The 21,478-nt window shown below is 38.6% G+C and overlaps 1 protein-coding gene and 1 long non-coding RNA gene across 2 annotated transcripts; both read left to right on the top strand.

The window, feature by feature from the left end:
- The first annotated feature begins 788 nt into the window (after positions 1–788).
- LOC146474604 (uncharacterized) lies at positions 789–2,427 on the top strand. The gene has a single exon (XM_085116378.1). It carries the CDS (start codon positions 929–931, stop codon positions 2,288–2,290), a length of 1,362 nt encoding a protein of 453 aa, XP_084972504.1. The 5' UTR covers positions 789–928; the 3' UTR covers positions 2,291–2,427.
- A 3,762-nt stretch (positions 2,428–6,189) lies between these two features.
- On the top strand, positions 6,190–17,899 carry LOC146474603 (uncharacterized). Its single transcript, XR_014866033.1, has 3 exons — positions 6,190–6,433; positions 16,460–16,505; positions 17,412–17,899. It is a non-coding gene; the product is annotated as an uncharacterized LOC146474603 (long non-coding RNA).
- The last annotated feature ends 3,579 nt before the right edge of the window (positions 17,900–21,478 follow it).

Genomic DNA, 21,478 nt, shown 5'->3' with positions numbered 1-21,478 from the left:
AAATCATTTTTAATGAGCGAGATGACCACCTCGGTTAACTTTTAATTGTGAGCGAGATGAAAACCTCGGTTAACTTTTAATCGTGGATTAGCGTTAATCGGCTTTCGAACAACCGGGCCCTGGCTATTTTTTTTATATTTAAGAACTAAAACAACTGACCCTTCAAATATTATAATTACAGTGGTTTTCAATAAATTAATTATTATTATACCTGTCTATTCCTTAATGACATAACAGTCATAATTTGCAACAAATTTCAAAACCAAGTTTTTTTGGCTCTCTAATATTCACTAAAAATCACAATGCGTCACATTTCTACTCAGAATAAAGAAAAGCACGTCTTAGCTACATCCATTTTCCAAAATTTCCTCCCTAGGGGGATGACAAACAATGGCTATGCCATCAAAGATCTCACTCTTTGCCAACAAATCAACAAATCAGCTTTTTGTTTCGTTGTTGTTCAGTCTCTTTGCGCGGTAAGGTATATTACAGTGTAATATGTAAGTAGAGTGAACTGTCACTTAACACACTGTACAATAAAAATGGAAAATATTAAGGTTTCTTCCACTTAATGTTCTGCTGCTTGAACAGCGAATCACAAAAATTAGTTCCCAGCAGAAATTTCAGTCATCTCGAACCGCGAAAACTTGTTCCCACAAACCACAAAAAATTGCCAATCTGCAAAATAAAACTCCTAAAATTTCCGTGCTTCATGGTAGATTTATTTTTTAAGTTATAGTTTTAGTAGCCTTATCCTGTTTCCGCGTGCAGTTGCCCTACGGAAAACATCTCTGCCTATCTGGATGAAGTCCTGGCTCCTTTTGTCAGAACTCTTCCCACTTATGTTAAGGACACAAACCACGCACTTAACATATTTAACTCTTTTAGCTTTGATACCACTGATCCTGGACATTGCTTTCTGTTCACCATGGACGTTAAGTCGCTGTACACAGTTATTCCTAATGACTGTGGACTGCAAGCTTTAACATACTTCTTGGATAAGCGTGACATAAAAGAACCCTCCACGTGTACGCTTACAAGACTCGCTGAACTGATACTCACCTTGAACTCCTTCTCCTTTAACAACGAATACTATCGTCAAATTGGTGGGGTTGCAATGGGAAGCAAAATGGGGCCAAACTATGCCTGCTTATTCGTTGGTTATGTGGAACAGCAAATCTGCGAACAATACACAGGCTTTACACCACAGCTACACAAGAGATACATAGACGAAATTGTTGGAGCAGCGTCATGTAGAAGGGAAGAACTCGAAGCCTTCATTAAATTCGTTTCAAACTTCCATCCAGCACTCCAATTTACATCTACTATCACTGAAACAGAACTACCGTTTTTGGACATTAACCTACACATCTCTGATGACAAGATTCAAACCTCCGTCTACTACAAGGAAACAGATACTCACAACTACCTCCATTTTTCTTCTTTCCACGCTGATCACTGCAAACGTGCTATCCCTTACAGCCAGTTTCTCCGCCTGCGTCGACTCTGCTCCGACGATGATGACTTCCTCGTGAGATCTAGAGAGATGCTTACCTTCTTCTCACAACGTGATTATCCTTGTTCTTCCCTTGAAAACGATCTACGGAGGGTAGCAACTATCAACCGTCCTGATGCCCTACGCTCGTCTGAGCAGTACGACGGAATCGTTGATAGAGTACCTCTGGTTCTCACCTACCACCCGTTTAACACCCAAATCAAACGGTTTCTACTTCAGAACTTCCAAATTCTAGCAACTGATCAGCAAACGCGAGATATCTTCCCACAACCGCCTTTCGTGGCATACAAACGCGACCTCAACCTAAGAAACATGCTTGTACGCTCTCACGACCACTCTTCCACTGACCAGTATGGATCACATGCGTGTCAACGCCCCCGTTACCATACTTGCCAGTACATCAGCCAAGACACCGAGATACGAGGCCCTCGCTACTCTTTTTCTGTCCGTGGCCATTTCACCTGCCAGTCCAGTAATCTTGTGTACTGCATATCCTGTAACCGATGCCCTACCATTCTTTACATTGGTGAAACCGGGCGGACCCTCAGGAGCCGTTTTAGCGAGCACTTACGCAGCATCCGCAACAACACTCCAGGGTTCCCTGTGGCCCAACATTTCAACTCCACGGATCACAGTATTTCAGATATCCGGGTGCGGGGTATGAGGTTATGCAATGGGACAAACCTCCAGCGAAAGCAGTGTGAAATGAGGTTGATTTTCCAACTTGGGACTGTTCAGCCGGATGGACTTAACATCAATTTTAACTATGTTTGAATTGTAACTTTCAATGCCTGCGCGCGCTACTATTTATATGCGCGCGTGTTTCCAGTAGCGTATTTCAACGGTTTTCTCTACACTGAAGAAGGGTTATATACCCGAAACGTCTGTGTTTCTTTCAAACCATTTTTGACACTTTTTGATAATGTTTTTTATATCAATCCAATCCGAAATCATTTTCAAGTGTCACGCATCTCCAAGGAACTTTCCTTTCTCGGTTCATTATTATCCTGTAACAACTTGAGTTCTTGACACTCAAAGAACATTGTCATTATTATTATTATTATTATTATTATTATTATTATTATTATTATTATTATTATTATTATTATTATTTTTATTATTATTATTATTATTATTATTATTATTATCATTATTATTTTTATTATTATTATTATTATTATTATTATTATTATTTTTATTATTATTATGTGCAGTTGATAAACGTATGGATGCTAAATAGAACCACATAGGGCGCGCAGCGTAACCTATGCGATCTGAAGGAACTATAAAAAAAACTGCTGAGTTAAAAAAAATTAGCGATAAAATATAAAAATCTTATAGACAATCTAAAGCTCTCTACTACTAAAACTACCTTGAGCTCCTATGCTATTAAGTCAATTGACGGTAGCTTTGAAAGTTCTCACTATGTTGAGAGAACTCGAGATGGTAGCCTTCTGCATCCTTCTCAATGCGTCATAACCCCTGCTGCCAAAGAGCTTCCTCATTGTCAGGTCTACATCCCTTGACCATCCCCCCAGCACAGAGTGAGAGAGATTGAGTGATTCGACTTAATTCGCAGAAATTTATTCGATTAACTACAAGTTTCACGGCATTAACAAGAAAAGAGTGAAAGAGACATCAACACTAGGTTTAAAAGATTATTAAACAGTTATCAGTTTGGAAAGTCTAATAGTTCAAAGTTCAATAAAATCATAAGATTAAAAATGCATCTTTGTTTAAATGGAAATGAAAAGACCCTGTTTGCAATGGATGTCTCCAGTGCTGATGTAATTGCTTGTAGCAAACTACAAATTCTCCCAAAGTGTGAAGAGTTGCATTTTTTCTCTCTTTACTGCGCTTCCCACCCACCTACTTATCGATGGGGAGTTTCAAATTATTTCCTTACGAGTAAACGGGTGAGATGGACGAAAAAGTCCTTAACTGATAAAACTGGTCTGGATTCTGAAATTCTCACCCTAGAGCTTAGAGTGGTTTTAAAATAAGTATTGAAAGTAATTTCGCGTTTACTTTAGTTTTGCTTTGCTCGCCACTTTCTCAAACAATAAGCAACAAGAATCAAACCCAATCGTGTTCTGCCCGCGTGCGTTCCACGGCCCGCGCTTGGATCCGGCTATATGTTATTGCTTTGAATTCTGATTAGCTCATCGCTTCTTCTGTCTGTAGGAACTGGACAGAAAAATTCCTTTGGTTATGGTGTGAAAACTGCTCTATCTACCATTTCACATTCCCTCCTTAATACTTTGTACGGGCTTATACAAAATGCAAAACAGCACGCTACCGACTGCCGAAAGTGGTTTGTTTCTTAGCGCTGCGAAAAAGTAACGTAAAACAAAAAATTCTAAAGAAAAATGCCAAAAAAAAACAATCTGATTGAACAATTGTTTGCGTCACACGAAGAAAGTGAAAATATTTGTGAGACGGTGGTGGCGGTCGACTGGTGTTAGAGAGTCCATATAAACTACAGTAACTGGATCATCGTATAATGTAATTCTAGGGATTTGATTTGCTTAGCGGCCATGGTGTATTCTCAAAACTCCCAAGAACTTTTCGGGCCCGAAAACATTACGGGGCGTTTTTCGGGTGTTTTTCTCGGGTCCCGAAAAAGTGTTTCTCAGAGCACCCGAAAGTGCCCCGAATTGTCTCCCGATATTTTCGGGAATCTTTTCATGTTAGAGCTGGAAAGATTATTTTAGAACACGGTTTTTTTATTACAACTTTAATTTCTGTAACTGTATTTGTAAAATAAACTTACGGGTAAATGCTGTTCTTAAAAACAGATTTCAGCGCAGATACTACTGAGCTAACTGGTGCACAACGTGTAGACTGTTTGGTTTCTATTTTAATCTTGACCTTAATTCACCGTTGTTGCAGTTTGTCAATGTTTCCATATATCTGTCAAACCGTCAAGCCTTGTCAAAGTTTCCATGATACTATTGGCTACACGTTTGAATGAACTGAAAACGTTGCTCGCAAATCCCCAAAAAATCAAGGGATGTTTTGGTTTTGAGCAAGTTTTAGCGTCCTCGGACACCGCATTACCATGAACTCGAAATTTCGAGGTGGAGGCTGATAATTATATAAGAAATAAGTTGTACTGCAAGAAAATGGCTTATCACATTTGCGGCGTAGCGTTGTCCGGTGAAAGTTTTCCAGAATCAGACAAGGTGGGTATCTCATGTTTTTTTAGTTGTTGTTTTTGATTTTCTTTCAGTTACAAAGTTGCTGTACAACCTGTTTGGCGAATACTTTTTCTACATTACCTGAGGATGAAATGATAAATTAAGAGATACCTAAGTCTAGATATAAGTCACTGAGGATAAATTTCAGTAGCCTGCGTCTTAAGCTAGCGCTTACTTACCATGCACCATGGATGCATGCACAAACGGTAATAACTGTTTGAATGAGGCCTTCGGTTGCGGTTTAAGCCAATTGTCCTAAGCCAATACAAAACTTAGGCCAACGTTATCCACTGTATGAAGACTTATATATCCTTAGTGAAAGCTTTCTATTTTACATTAATAATTCTTAAAGCACGAAAGCGAGCGCCATGAATCAGTTACAGTTTTCGCAATCTCGGCGAGTAAATAGGCCAATTTCAGTTTGAAAACATTTGACTACATTTGTAGGTTTTGAAGTTGAGCTTCTTCTCAACCGATTTACGTACGTTAAAAGAGACAGAATTAATTGTCCGTTATACACTTAAAATATAAAATTTAACCACACTATCAAACTCGGCAATATGCGAACCGCTGAGGAAACTATCAAACTGTCTTTATTTGGTCCATAGTCTCTCAAAAATCCAGTTTTTAAGTACGAATTTCACTTATTTTGCCTTGTCAGTCGTCATTTTTTGAAAGTTCAACTGAAAATAACTGATTTGTAAGAGTCACCTTCGTAAATTTACTGGAATCAACAAAATCTTTAAGTTCATCTATGCGAAGTTCTTGCGCGCACTAACGCATGTAAACCCGTGAGATTTTCAGAAATTTTCTCTTGGTTTTTAAACATTTTTAGCTTGAGTCTAGCCCAGTATCTGCCAATTAACTCAAACTCTCGTTTTGGATAACTTTTTCCTTGATAATAGTAACGCAATACAACCATTAAACTGAAAAAACATTCCCGAAAATGCATTTCGGGAGCTTTCTATCCATTTCTAGCACCCGAAAATTATCGGGGGAAAATTATGTGACTTTTCTCGGGCCCGAAAAGTTCATGCGCTTTGAGAAACACCAGAAAGCGTTTTCGGGAGCTTTACGGGGAGCTTTTCGGGCCCGAAAAGTTTTCGGGAGTTTTGAGAAACGCACGCCATGCCCGAGAAATAACGACCATTAAATTTTCTTCTGGTTGTTCTCACAAAGCGTTATCAACAAGATCTAGCAATATTTCCAATTTTTTTTTTTTTAATAAAACAATTATTCCATTCGCCCTTGTTGGATATGAGACGATTATAGCCAGCTCGGCGCTACGCGCGTCGATGGCTAACTACCATCTCACATCCAACGTGCACTCGTGGAAAAGTTGTTAAATATGTCTTTCTCAGAATACAGTCTTATCCTTGTTAGCCTTTTTGTTGTTGGGCTCGCGGGAAAGCAGGCACAAAGGCCAAAACGAGTGGCCAAGCCGCGGGGAAATGGGGCGAGAGCGACGAATTCGCCGCTCGTTTGTAGCGTTGCAGTTTGGTCTTCGTGGCAGATATGTCTTCTCACCTTGTAACCAATAATGAACGTTCTTCTTTCCACCAATGAAACTGCGTTGTGATCGTGTCCTCTGTGATTATTTTGACAAGGGAGGGGATCAACTTGGTCGACTTTCGCCGGCGATAAGCATTAAGAAGTCGCCATTTTGAACTAAACACGAACTGAACTGAACCATCGCGAGATGACTCGTGAATTGCAGGTAAGCAGCCTTTGTATCGTAGTTACTAAAACAAGGAATGACCTAAAATGATCTAAAATGATCTAAAATGACCTAAAATGACCTTAAATGATCTAAAACAAATCTGAAATATTCTTAAATGATCTAAATGAAGTGAAACCAAGATAAAATTACAGAATTACAGAACTGAGTGCTTACCAAAGTAAAGGCTGATACCAGGAAGCTGCTGTGAACTGCCGGAAAGACAGAAGAAGACTCGAAAAGTGCCGATGGTTGCGATGACAAAGTTGCGTAAACAAACCGCACTAGAGCGAATCTTTTTTTTTTTTTGGTCGGTCTGAAAGACCCAAAAATATCCGGTGAGGGTAAAAGGCGGAAAGATTTTGTGGAATGGTATGTGGAATGGCGTGCGGAATGGCATAATTATGCGAAATACGATTTACGCGGGAAATAAATTAACTGAAGAGCGCGTCATGTTTTTGCGCCAATTTTATAAGAGCAGCAGCTTTTTTGATGCTGCGGACTCTTGCTAAATATTAACAACAATTCGAGGATTTGATCGTCTGATTGTTGATTTGGAAGAAGTGAGGGTAAAGAAAGCAATGAAAACTGTTTATAGTTTTCGCATTCAAGGAACTATGAGTAAATCCGTAGTAAATTAAATTTCATGTTCACTTTACTCCATGCGACTTCGGTTGACAAAAATAACGTGGCAGCGTGAAGTCTTCTCAGGACAAAGATTGATCCTTTACCGAGGGCAAATAATAAACATTTTTTTCTTTTTTTTTTTTAAACCCTCGGTAAAAGATCAATTCTCATACCCTGTATGCTCGATGATTCATTTATCATGAGCGGGAAAATGAACAACAATTTGACCAAAATGCATTTGTGATAAGAATAGTTTCACAACCTTTCAAACAACCAGTGTCGATAATTAGACACCATGCTTGTCATCTGCTTTTTTGCTCTAGGGCTTTTTCGCTTTTAAATCTCATTTTAGGTTGGGACGTCTGGCACTGAAAGGCCTTAATCAAAGACGGATATGTTTAGTTAGATAACGCGTAACTGAACTATAGCTACCTGAATCGCCGTATTAAATAGCTAGGTAGCTAGCTCAGCAGCTCAACATTGACTTGCGTACTCGTCGCTCGACGAAAATGTAAGGTGAGAAAAAGTAGAACATATTTTTCCCATGAGTTGTACAAATTGTAACCGTCAAAGAGTCTGATAAAATGACCGAGTTTAAATTTAAAATTCCTCACTGATAATAGTTTTGGCCTTGGACTGATGTTATTTCTCCAGTCTGGTGTTGCTTTTTGTCTAGGCTACTCGCTGTTACGTTCTTTTTGTCAACTAGAAATTTAATTTATTCTTAGTTCCTTGAATGCGAAACTTCATCGATTTCTTCACTGTCACTTCCGAACCAGCGATCAGACATGTTCTATCCCAGGCGTATATTTTCTAATCCTCGATCTGTTGTTTGGTTGTTTTATAGTCTGCAAAATCGAAAAAAACTGCTGCTCTTATAAAATTGGCGCGAAAACAGGATGCGCTCTCCAGTTAATTTATTCCCCGCGTAAATCGTATTTCGCATAATTATGCCATTCCGCACGCCATTCCACATACCATTCCGCAAAATCTTTCCGTCTTTTACCCTTACCGAAAAATATCGGCACTGATAAAACGCTTTTGTAAACAATGTAAAGGCATATCTGTGCATCAATAGTCCTTATCACGATTTTCGGTATTTTTTCCCGCGAACTATTTGTAGTAGCAGTTCACGGCTGGTTCGCTATGCAGACAAATGTATGAAAAATTCAAAATACGACTAGACGCTTTCTGGCACAGCTACGTCCCTCCAATTTTTTTTTAATCCTCTTTCTAGTGCCAAAAGTTTCCAATTCATGAATTTTTTAGAAGCGATCAGTTTTATCAAAATTATTTGACATCGGATTTCCATACAAACGCTGTTTTTTCAAGCCTGTTTGCCTACTCGTCAAAATGGCGCCGAAAACTGACCGTGATAAAGCCTATTTCCTTAAATAAACACGCAGTTAACAAATCAAGGGTAACGCATGAATAAAAGATAACTCTGTGCCAGTTCCATATAAAATAGCTGCATCAGTCAAAACCGCGTTGCTGGGCGAAAAATAGAACTTCGCTTCGTACCAATCAAAACTGCGTTGCTGAGCGAAACTTGGAACTTCGCACCAATCAAAACCACGTTGCTGGGGAAAAACTAGACACTTTGCATCAATCAAAGCCGCGGTTGTAATACAGTAATTATCGGGAATTTCCCTGAAGAAGTCTCCGGTAGAGACGAAACGCGTCGGAAATAAACTACAAGAAGTCTTCTGTTGTGCTGCTCACTAGTCTTTGTGGGTTTCGACAAAACGCTGACCCCCGGGTCAGCTGACCCCCTAACTGACCCCCTCAAAAAATCTCAGGGAAAAACAAATAAATGTTAAATTAAAGTTATAAACCAACCTGAAATTTCCAAGATGACGAAATGCAACACAAATCATGAGGAACGGATACACCTGTTTCTCACCATAAACCAACGTTCCGATGCACCCAGTTCTCGTTGTGACCAAAATAGTTTGAAAGGGATTCATAATATCATCATGAAGTTGACAACCATTCAAATAGCCAAAATCGCCGCTAGACAGAAGATTTTTGATTGCAATCAAAGAATCAAGCGTCTGTTCGAAAAAAAAAATCCCAGTTCCACTAGGTAACTTTAAAAAAAAACTTCAGTAAGCTTCAAAAGCCGATGATCGAAACTGATGTTCGAAAGTCAATTTTCTGACAGGAGCGAATTGTTTTCGTCAAAACAATCTGTCGTTACGGAAAGGGGTTATAGACTCTAAACTGTAACACATGATTTCAGGAAAATGCGTCGGGTAATTTTGTGAGGTTTTTTGTTATAAGCCATTTCTAATACTACAAAGCAGTGATCCCTTAAACAAGCTAAAGATGACCAATGTAAGATTAGAACGGAAGCAAATTTAGGAAGAAATTTTGAAAAATAAATAAATCAATCAAAATAAACTACACACCCGAGATCGCCAGCGAGGGAATCCGTCAGCGCGGGAATAGCGAACCAGAGCGGGACCTAGAATCTACTTTCTGCTGTATTTTACCGTGGGAATTGTTTCCAGATGTTATTTCGTGACAACAGTCAACAGTCAAACGTTAAATTGAGTGGTAACTCACTCGACATTTGCGCTGTTTCATCTTGCAGGTTAACTTTATAACTTTAATTTAAGATTTTTTGTTTTTCACTGAGATTTTTTGAGGGGGTCAGTTAGGGGGTCAGTTGGGGGTCAGTAGGGGGTCAGCGTTTTGTCGAAACCCAGTCTTTGTTATAAAATTAAAAAAATAAAATCATTTTAGATCATTTTAGGTCATTTTAGATCATTTTAGGTCATTTTAGATTCATATTAGGTCATTTAAGGTCATTTTAGATCATTTTAGGTCATTCCTTGTTTTAGTAATTACGGCCTTTGTATTATTTTCGTGCAGTGTTTTGCAGGACTTTTCTTTGTACTGTAAACTACATTCGATGCCAGTTGAAACCCGGATGGCTGACGCAAAGCTGTCGTCCTTTTGCTAGATGTGCTAGTTTTAATTTCGAGATCTGTGCAATGTTTCTGTGGAACTTAAACTGCGGAACACTTTATTACCTGATGCACGTTTTCCTGGTTTTACAAGTATCATAAGTTCGACTTCAGCTCGAGAACAATAAAAACTTACTGATTGACCATGCCCCTGGGCAGGATGAAAGTCATCTCACCATGCATGATAAACTTTATCTGACCCAAAATTATTTCCATCTTGTCCTTGCTGGAAACCACGTACCCTGCAGGCAGAGCTTTTCTTAACTCCACAGGAAGAAAGAAAGGCTCTGCAGAAATTGTGTTTTATGGAGTATGCTCATATTTGCTTGGATATACTGTAGTTTCAAATTCAGGGTGTCTGAAAAACTCAGACCTCAGACCCTGGAAAAGCTCAGACCCCCTTAAAGATCATTTTGGGACTTAGCTTCCTGTCACAACATTGATGATCAACCAAAAGCTAAATTTTACAAATACAAAATGTTAATTGTTAAGACTGGTGATAGTTGATCATTCACCGAAGTGGAGGTGAATAGTGATGGATATTTACCCAGTCGCAAAGCGGTGAGGTAAATATCCATCACTTTCACCGACACTGAGGTGAATAATTGTTTTAGTATATACCACACAAGCTGAATAACCAGTGGACCACAAAATTATTTTATTTCTGACAATATTTATTTTATTCAGATAATACTGACAAAATGGTATGAAATTTAAAAAATCTTGCACACCACGCGGTAAGCAATTTCTCATGCAGTAGAAAGTTCTGTCTCGCTTCCTTGCAGACAAATAAAACTTTTGGAGACAGTTGTTTAGTTCCTACAGTTGTTGCCATTTATGTATTTTTTTAACAGCCACCTTGTTTATTGAGTAACCATGGCAAAACGGGTAGTACTTGGCTAATGACCTCCAAACTAACCAATCAGTACATGCGAGAAGTACTATTCACTTGTGTGGTATATACTAATTTTATCTGTTTGGGGTGATCTACCGCACCGCTATCGTAAATTCAATTCAATGGTATTTAGGCATTTTAAAACTTTTCTTTAGTGCTGAGTTAGGTGACACACAGCCAGATTTTATTATTAACAGGACCTAGCACCACTGTGACCTTGAAAATTATGCTATTAGTGTTTTTTGTTTCTAAACTAGTTGTTGTCACCAAAGGATTATTTTCAACTTGTGTTAAATATTTATGGCTTTCAAGCCTTTTACTGAAGTGTTTGTTTGCCTTGTTTGATGGCTAATTGTGCATTTTAGGAGTATCTGGTCACTGCAGCCTGATATTGTTATGGCAAAATGTTTGTAACCAGTATCTGTTTCTGAGACACCCTTCAAATTCAGGCCAAGTCCTATGGCTTCAAATTAGTGTTTACCCAACAACAGCAACAAGCTTCCCCTAAATGGAAAATTTCGGAATTCAGATATCAGTAACTGCTTCCATCTCGATACCACTGAGGCCTTCAATTTTCACTGTTGAGTAAAGGTACACGCAAGTCATTTGAATTGTTGTGTGAATCATTTTGAAAGGCATTTCCTCACCAGAACTATGCACTTCTTTCAAAACTTATGGAAAAGCTGTAATTTAGGAACACAAAGAATCAGTCAATTGAAGGGCTGGGAGCATAACGGATTTCAGCCCGTTTTTCGATTTTGCTTGGATTTGTCCGAATTTTTGCATGTGAACGTCAATTCGATTGAAAAACATTGTCCAGTGTTTTTTTCCGCCGATTTGTGTTTCGTATTGGGAATAGCTACCATCTTCTAAAGAAAAATCGATAACATGATAGTCAATATGGATGACCAAAAGGACAATGCATTGAGTATTAATATTTGTATTAAATATAAACTTGTGGTCTTTGAACCATGGGACACGAAAGCGGTCTTTCTCGAGGGAGAAACGAAAAGAATTCTGTTATGCTTTTATTTGATTCTGTTACAAACTACTACATGCGTGACAGGAATGTAAGAAACGCACAAACAGATACAATACGTCATCAAAATGTCAGCACATTTCTTGGCCACAGTTCTCACCACTAAAAAGTCATTTTTATATGTTCGCTGGCAATGTATTACCTTTAGCAGCACATAAATGCTTTGTTTATCGTTTGATCACCATGTTGAAATGCTTTCCTAAATGTGTTTCACAGAGAAAATCTATTTTCGAACAGTTCTCACCCCATTACGTAAAAATAATTCAAAATTCTATTAATTTCTTTATTGCGACATGGGTGAGAACTGTTGCCAAAGTACTAAGATGCACTTTTGCTGTGATCAAAAGGGGTAGAATAGAAGGGCAACAAATCGGTTTTTCATTGAGAGAAAACTGATCTCGAAACAAGCCATTTCCTTCCCTGCAACACGATTTGAATAAGCAAGAACTGAGGGCGAGAACTGTTACGCATTGAAAGAAAACTAAGTTCTATGTCACGCACTGCGTGACTTACGGCTTTACTGGCTTTCAAGAGAGCGGTCTTCGTATGAAGTGCAGTTATTTTCCCTAACGGTTAAGTGAAACGTTACAGCCACTAGTTGGTTCTATCGCCTCGAAGGGAAAACACAAAATTGGAGCTAGCATTTTGGTGAAATCACGCTAAAGCTATTTGCGCCACACTTAACCTACGGCTAAAAAGTAACTTTCTTGACTTCGTTAATGCACAAAGCAAAAATATGCACCATACGACTTGGCTGACCGCAAGCCGTAACTTACTTTACAATGTTTCCGCTTCCCAAATAGGCACGGTCACCTTACAACAAGAACGCGCGGTCCGAGTCCTCTTAACCGACGAGTACGACGTGGACAACATCTCTAACAACATTACCCTTCCAAGTGCGTTCACTGGTAAACAAGCAAACCACCACATCCCCCCCCCCCCCCCCCAACTCAGTGTTGTTTTCTAGGTCACGAACAGTCTCCTGGCAAGCATCACCTTCCAAATCAACATTGCATAAGGGGGAGGGGGGGAGGGAGAAGTAACTGTGGTAGAATTACGAAGAGATAACAGTAAGTGAGTGGTTTTTCCATCTGTTTTCAGTTGTCATTGCATAGGGGGAGGGGGTGGGAGAGAGAAGTAAAGTTTAACAAGAGAGAAATCGTAAGCAAGTGGTTTTTGCGCTGTTCGTGTATGGTTTTCTCAAGGAGTTTTGTGCACGATTGCAAAACCGCGAAATGTTTTTTAAACCTGGAAGAGCAAAAATTCGGAAACCGGGCTAAAATTCGACATAAGTCGGTTATGCTCTCAGCCCTTCAATTGTTTTTCAAAGGCAGAATGATTATTTGAAATAAATGTGATGGTATATTTCAAGCCTAGTGAATGAATGAGAAATTGATGTATTATTCTAGAAAGTGACACAGGCATGCTCAGAAAAAAGAAATCCAAGTGCTCCGATCAGGAGACCTTCCGATTACTAGTTCAGATGCTCTACCACTGAGCTATAGGAGACTCGTGGGAGCTTAGGCCAATATACACTGTACCACATGTTCAACATTCAAATCCTAGCAGTATGAAGGATATTTGCCCCATGAACCTAGTTTAATGGCTTTTGCTCCTATGAGTCTCCTGTAGCTCAGTGGTAGAGCATCTGAACTAGTATTCGGAAGGTCTTAGGCTCAACTCCTGATAGGAGCACTCAGATTTCTTTTTTCCGAGTGTGCCTGTGTCACTTTCTAGAATAATACATCATAAGTCAGTTATCAAAGAATGATTTCTTTGCTTTTAACTCTGACTCTTAATTCCATGTTTAAGCTGTCAAGTATTCCTCAAAGTGTGTTTGCTTTAGCATTCTAAAAGTGGAGGTGTGTGATGAAGTCTTATTAAGCATAGATTCAAAACATTACTCCATCGAGGCTCTCAAGCTTATAAGAAATTGTTTTGCCTTGGTGCAGTGGGCTCATTTTTGGCTTTCAGTTTTTAATTTATTTTAAAAATGATATGTGCACTATCAAAACCGGTCTAATGACAGAAAACCAGAGTGACTAGGCCAAAAGTTTGGACTTAATAGAGACCTCAAAGGCTTGACATGATTTCTGCAGTCTGAAAACGTTTGTCACAGTTCATGCCAGTCCTTACACTGTTAAACACGGGTGAAATAATTCTGGGATGAGCTAATCTGAGAGCAAAACCATGTAAACAACATCATGGAAATGACTGGACACCAAGCTGAACTTGTCCCAGAATGAGAAGTGATCCATGTAAACAGGCTGTTAGTCTACTTGGCAGCCATTGTTCTGGAGATGTACTGTGTAGTGATCTCAATAACAACTTTTGTAGTACTAATAAAATTTAAGATTCTGTACTCTTAAGTAATAAAAATCATAAAATTTGGGAACAATCTATTTAGACCAACCAAACTTCATTAGCCCTGTTGAAAGAACAAATATGTTCCCAAAGTTTACAATAAAATAATAATTGTTGCCTTCAGCAAAGAGATTTGTGTTGCATAAGTTTCTTGTGCAAGAAAGCAGCACTTCCTAACAACAACCCATGCATTTCAAGGTGACTGGGTAAAATTGTAAGAACACTGACTGTGCTGTGATGGCAATTTTTGTCAATGATCCTGATCACAATGAAAAGCAATGGAGGTCACTCAATACACTTGTACTGTAAAAATTTGAATTTATTATAGCCCGCAAAATCTTCAGTAGAATGAGTGCTATAGGCGCTCTATTTTTTAAGGCCAATTTAGACAGTACAGCTTTTGCTTATGACTGTTGCATGCAATTTCTTTTTTGTGCGCTGCTCACGTCATGAAAAAAATTGTACACAACTCTCGTCATTCAACATGCCCATTGCCTACAACTATGACTGTCATACATATAGGATTTTAAAATATGTTTCACAATCCTACAATATTTTATATGTCATGCACAACAAGTTGTAAGTTTGATTTACATGAAACATGAGTCAAGAATTTTTAATGAGTCCAGAGATTTTTGTAGCCTCCCACGCAGTCGTTTTTAGGGGACTCGTATTACGAGGTAATACGAGTCCCCTAAAAACGGCTAGAGATTTTTGAGGCTATCTGTAAAATCAAAGTCAACGAAAAGTTTGACTTATTCACTGAAGATTTTCTGTGAAAAAAACCGGATACTTTTTTTTCCAGATAGAACATCATGAATTCTTTAAACAAGAAACTGAACTAGTCAGGAGACAGGGTATATGTAGCTAGGGTAATGTAAATTGTCTGACTGGTAAAAAAGAGCTTGACCAATATCAAATAACTTCAAACCCCAACCCTAGATCAAATAATGATACTCCCTTGGGTTGGGCTAATAAACTTTATCTTTACAGGGTGGCCCAGTCAGCAGCAAGGCTGGTATCCATAGGGGCCCTGTAAGTTTGTGGATATTAATTGACCTAGTGATAGACTAAATACATGTATTTTTGGTAAACTTATTATCAGAAGATTGGCCAGAAGACAACCTTGGGTGGTCACCTTTTTTAGATAGAATGCTGTGCAACTGTATAATATTGGGAAGAATGCCAATAACACAAACCAACACTGGAATTATTAACCCTTAATATCAAAGAACAAATTCTCCTACCTTTTTCCCATACTTTTCCTATAAAAGTACTTGGGAGACGTTATTAAAATATCAAGAAATTTCATTTTGGGTTATCATATCCTTAATTCTCATGACCTCAGGGGTGGAATAAGCATTGATATTACTAGGGGAAATTTGATACTGATCACTGTTAATACAATACAAGTCAGAATAATAATATTATTCGTGTGTGTTTATTATGTATACCAAATAGGTTTTTAGCTATGTTTTTTAAAAATGTTTTCATGCTATGATCTTCAGATTTAATAACTTAAATATTCCTTTATAAATTATTTTTCAGCTAGGTCACTCACTTTTCTAAAGTTCTTCACTTCCAAGTGTACTAAAGTTTCTATCTTTTATACATGCAGACATCCATAAGAAATTGACCAGTTCTCTTTTTATGGTCAGTCTCAACTTTTAGTGAACTGTGCATGTGCTGCATGAAACTGTCCTACTCTTGAACAGCAAAGACAAAAATCATGTTAAACAGCTTGGGATTTATGCAACCTGAATTTCTCTGTATATTGAGCAAATAAAAGTTTTCACCTACATCTAGACCGAGAATGCTGTATTATTCGGTGAGTGAAACAGGCATACTCGGAAAAGGAAATCATGTAGACTGTTTTACAATAAAAAAAAAAGGAAATAACTTTATAATCTACAAGAGGCAAAATAAAAGACTGCAGGGTTTGTTTTCCTTAGGCCATTTGGTGCACTTTGTCTGCTTTGTCAAGTCAAGAATTCAATCATTGTTGATGAAAAATAACCTGTCTATTCAGATAGGCCACTCTGAAATAATAATAACCAATCTTAATCATCATCATCATCATTATCATCTTCTTATCAATTAAGTTTCTTGATATTTCTGATTTTATGTAGATTAAGGGCAGATGGATGACATTGGGATCAAGAATTAGCTGAACAGGTTAGTTCAAACATGGAAGCTACTTAGGACAAAGTAGTCAGATCAAATAAACAGTAGTTGTAAGTGTTCGGCAGTAGCTCCTATCTAACGAAACTATTGTAAATGCATTATAGACAATTCACTACCTCACAGAGAGCAGTAAGTTAATTATGAAAAGTCAATCCATTTTAAAGGGGCTATATCATGGGGATTTTTATGTGTTTTGATCAAGAATTGTGCTGCAACTGAATCTAAGTACCTATTCCTGTTTATGAAATGCCCCCAAAAGCACCAATAAAAAGAAGATGTCAAGTTTTCAATTTTTAGCAATTTTTCAAAGACACAAGAGGACTTGAAAAAGTTGGCCGTTTTTTTCAAGTTACAACCCACTTCTATCCTCGCCATCTGTAGCCAGACTTGTAATTACGTGTAATCACAGTGTACACTATAGTGTTGTAACTTTTAACAAAACTGCAACCTTCATTTTTGGGCTTGCATGTGTGAAAGTGCATCTAGGTACTTCAATGAAAGTGTTACTTAAAGTAACTGACATTGTCCTCCAACCATTTTCTTAGCAACATAGGTCATTCAATGCCTTGTGACATCACACCTGGGTATACTTAACCTTGGCTAAAACGGCAACGCAACTATATTAACAGAACTTGTCATTGTCAGATTCACGCTTGGTCAATACTTACCAGCCGTTACCCTTGCTGAAGGGAATGTTAGACAAAATAGACATTACCTCGCTCCGAAGACCGTTTTCCACTTTAGGGACTAATACACAAACTCTAATTTTCACCATCCCTCCAATAACTGCCACGTGGGCTACAAACGTACTTTTCCTAACTCAATACTGGTTGAAAACTTATCTGTGTGCGTAGTGAGGATATTTTTTGATTAATTTATTTCGCTTTTCTGAAATAGATTGACAGAAACATAACTGGAGTTATAATTGGATGAAGCACCGCAGAAGATACATAAGAAGACTAAGAGGCAGATTATGAGGACATAATGAAAATAATGGAACTTTGTGCAAAAAAGTTTGTTGAATTAAAGAAACTCACATTGAACGGCCAGCATCAAGTTGAAGTCAATCTATTGTACCATTCTGAGAGAATCGCTGCTTGTAAACCATTCACACTTTTAAACTTTAAGCGATTCGTTAATTCTTTTAGTTGATCCTTTCGCCCGTACCAAGAGAGCCATTTTTTTACGAGATTTTAAAACAAACAAACAAATAAACACATCAAAATTGAATGAAGTCTTTATAGCTTTGGAATAAATTTGCTTTAAACGTAAGAAGTCGCCATCTATATCCATACACTTATTTATAGCTTGTTTTGCAGCGCTTGGTGCACTGATAAATGTTGCAAATGTCATAGATAACAGAATAAACAGAGAGTTGAAAGGTTTTGGAGATAGACAGTCATATCATGTCTAGGAGGGGCTCAAGATTTTGAGCTATTGATGAGTCAGGGAACATGAAAAGATCATCTCACTGGCACAAATTCTTGAGGGATCTCACCAGCCATCGACCATATGTTATTTGTCCCGTTGAGTTAGCTGAACAGTAGATTTGCAAAAGGAAAAATATTGGTTTGCGGAAAGAACTATTTATGAAGGCTCTTAGTAGTTTTCCATTCTTGCTCGTAATGCTAACGAAAATCAGCGGCCGGTTTTGCTTTGATGAGGCCTCTTTAACCCGCTAAACGTTCGAGTAATGAGTTGTAAAATTCGATTGAGGTACGATTTTCCTTTCTATCTGTGAATATATTAACTTTCATGATGTTCCAGCTGGCTTCAATGCTGAACACACTTTTTCATTAATTGAAGAGAGGAAAGACTTCTATTGATCGTCATAAGCAACCCTATTGACCAACGCTGTTGGTAGACACCGGCGCGCGGACAAAACTTTGTAAGGGGCGCTGAACGCAATTTAATGGAACTTGTTAGTCGTTTGTGAACAGAGACGGTTTTAGAATTTTTGTTGCCCAAATATATCTTGGCTACCAGAATTCAGTGCTGTCTATAACACAGAGGATTTGTAATACCATTTTCTCTGCGTTTTACTAGACAAGTTGTGGCTTGTACAATGTGCTAAGGGTTCCGCCTAGAAGCCACAGTATTCCGAGTGATCAGAGAGTGAAGGAGGGGGAGGAAAAGTTAACGTGTGGGGAAAAGTATGACTAGGGGAAAAAGGGGAGAGCGTGTACACCTTCACTCATTTATGGCGTAAACTACTGGGCCCTTTCATTTGTCATTCGAGTCCTTTTGCTTTTCGATATTTTTTTGATTCACGAAGTTGAGGTTTTTTGGATGATGTAAATAGCCCATCTTGTTTTTATTTTCCCGGGGCTTTCAGCGCCCAGGTATTACGACGGCTTTGATCCTAAGAAACTGGATCTCCCTGATTGGTTAAGCTCAGTGTCATTCTTCACGCGTTGAGTGAGGCTATTTTACCAGTAAATACATGATTTTCGATCATTTGATTACAAGGTATGGCAAATCATCATGAGAACTTAATTCGTGCTCCGATAGTAGACCATTTTTCCCGACAAAGTATAATCATTTACGACTGGGAAGCAGCAGCAAATACAAAACGTACAAACAAATAACAGGATGATATCTGTACTGATGAAGGGCCTATCGCACATTGTTAAGAAGTCAATCAGATAACAACAGATTGCTGTTCTGATGAGAACCGAATTACCAAAAAGTACGTCATCGTAAAACAACTTTGCTCGAGGGTCAAAGAAATCGGCCGGTGCTGTAGAAGAGCCTGTTATTTCCACTCCCCTTCACCTCCCTCCAAAATAAAAAATAAAACTTGCGCTGGGTGGCAGTGATTTATCTGATTTGAAATCACTTGAAAAACTGGATTATAATGGAAAAAAAATGAAATAATTGACTGATAGTTCATCGTGCTGCCAATTGCTGAGCTCCTTTCTCAGTGCTGTTTCAAGTGTTCCGAATTACTCAGTCTGAATTGGACTCACTAGGTGCCACAAAGCAACGCACTTTCAACTTAACTTTTCAACTTTATTTATTGCCCAAAATCACTGACAGGTATCGTTACATTAGTATTTCTTAACCCTTTAAGCCCCGAGGGAAATGCCAAATTTTTCTAAATCGGTAACTATAAACCAGGAGACCACACGTGATATACCATTTGAAAGGTGTTTTCTGGGGTATGCTATAAATCACACCGAAAGAAATGGAGGAGGTCACAGGTTGAATTGAAGAGTGCCCAAAATGAAAAAATAAAAATGTTTAAAATTTTCCTGTTCCTTGTACAGATTGGGTATGTCCCTAAACTGTAGCTTAATTTGCAGCTCTCAGTACATTGGTTGTTGTCAGATATTAACTTGGCCTAAAAAGTACAAAGATAAAAAGTTCCAAAAGTTGCAGGGGTGGTAAATCAAGTCTTGTATAGGAGTGGGGCATGATATTATGCCTTCCATATGCAGATCTTTCCAAGATCTTTTAGTTGTGCAAATTTCACACAAATTGACTGAATATTGAGCATGTAATTGCATCTTGTGCCATATGGCACTATCGGGGCTTAAAGGGTTAACAAAAGTCATGATATTGAGCTGGAAAGCTCACAAGCCTTTCTAGGCTTATCCGCGGAGACCCCATATTCACTAGTATCTCCAGTTGTAATAACCGCGCCACAGAGCGCTTTGTGGTGTTTTGATTAGGCCACAAAGCGCTCTGTGCCACCTTCTTTAGTCCACAAAGCGCTCTCTGGTGATAAAATTGGAAAAATCATATAATGTTCACAAGATCGTGTGATATGCTTGTAGGTGTCAAGGAAACACCCAGTTTTCATTGTTGAATGCCCTAAAACTGACCACAAAGCACTTTATGGCTTCACATACAAAACCACAAAGCGCACTGTGGTAATTGTCAGATAAAACATCACAAAGCGCTTTATGACTTTCGTATAAAACGACTTAAAAAAACGCTCTCAGTGAAGACAAAAAGACATAAATCTGCAAATTCCGCTAGTTAGTTTTAAAGTAACAGAAGTAAGGCGACGGTAGATTAAAAACATGAGACAGACGTGAGTACTGAGATTTGTGTTGCGCTTCTCCTTTGGGCTCCCTGAGTGTTTGTTTGCGACAAATAAATGGTACTGAAAACCGGACAACTGATGTCCCAAAAATGTATATAGACTAAGGACACAACTGAACAATTGAAACGGTACTATTGTAATAAAACTTCAGAACGTTGCCGAACATATTGCGCTCTAAGTCACAGCAATTTTGCTTTTTAATTTGGGTGCAATAGGTTTCTAGAGAAAATTGGAATGCTATGATACGAAGATCAAGGAGAATCGTTGAGTTTGAAGCTCTCCCATTTGTCGGGAAAGAAGCGTTCTCCTTCTTGTGACCTGTTGTCGGTTAGCTCGTAAGCTCAATGTTAGCATTTCCTTCTCTGATTTATCCTCTTATTTACGAGGATAGTATGAACAAGACTTTAGAGGCTTATGGAAACTGAACACCAACGCACACACTGTTGCTTTCGATTTTTAAACGAAGTCGGTCGATGTAAGCCGCTCAGTTACGTCGCTTTCAAATCAAGTCAAATATATTTGCCACTTACCCTCACCCCGTCGAATAACCAATTTTGCTCGAAGACCGATCTGCAACGGAGTCTCTTTACCAGTCTTAATTCGCGTGGGCCAAGATAGATCGCATTATGTGATTGGCCCATCATATCACATGACGTCAGAGGTAACGTCAGAGGACATGTCTGCAACGGAGGACATAACTGCAATGGTACACTCGCCCCATTTCCCCCGCAGCCGCACCACTCGTTTCGGCCCAACTTTCCCGCCCACCTACAAAAACCGCCAGCTACGCAGGCTAGGTGGAATCCTTGTCTCCCTCCGTCTCTCCTTTGGATCCTATCCCAATTCCAAGTTTGTCTCCTCTTCCTTCCCAAGTCCCTGACGTAGTAAATTCTTGTTGTATAAAGTTCAGGAA

Source organism: Pavona decussata, unplaced genomic scaffold (genome assembly GCF_977016875.1).
Source record: "Pavona decussata unplaced genomic scaffold, jaPavDecu1.1 SCAFFOLD_87, whole genome shotgun sequence".
Lineage (NCBI taxonomy): Eukaryota > Metazoa > Cnidaria > Anthozoa > Scleractinia > Agariciidae > Pavona > Pavona decussata.
This window is presented reverse-complemented; position numbering and strand designations above follow the sequence as displayed.

Excerpts from the sequence above, each read along its gene's own strand:
- LOC146474604 (XM_085116378.1), top strand. The coding sequence starts at position 929 with ATGGACGTTAAGTCGCTGTACACAGTTATTCCTAATGACTGTGGACTG.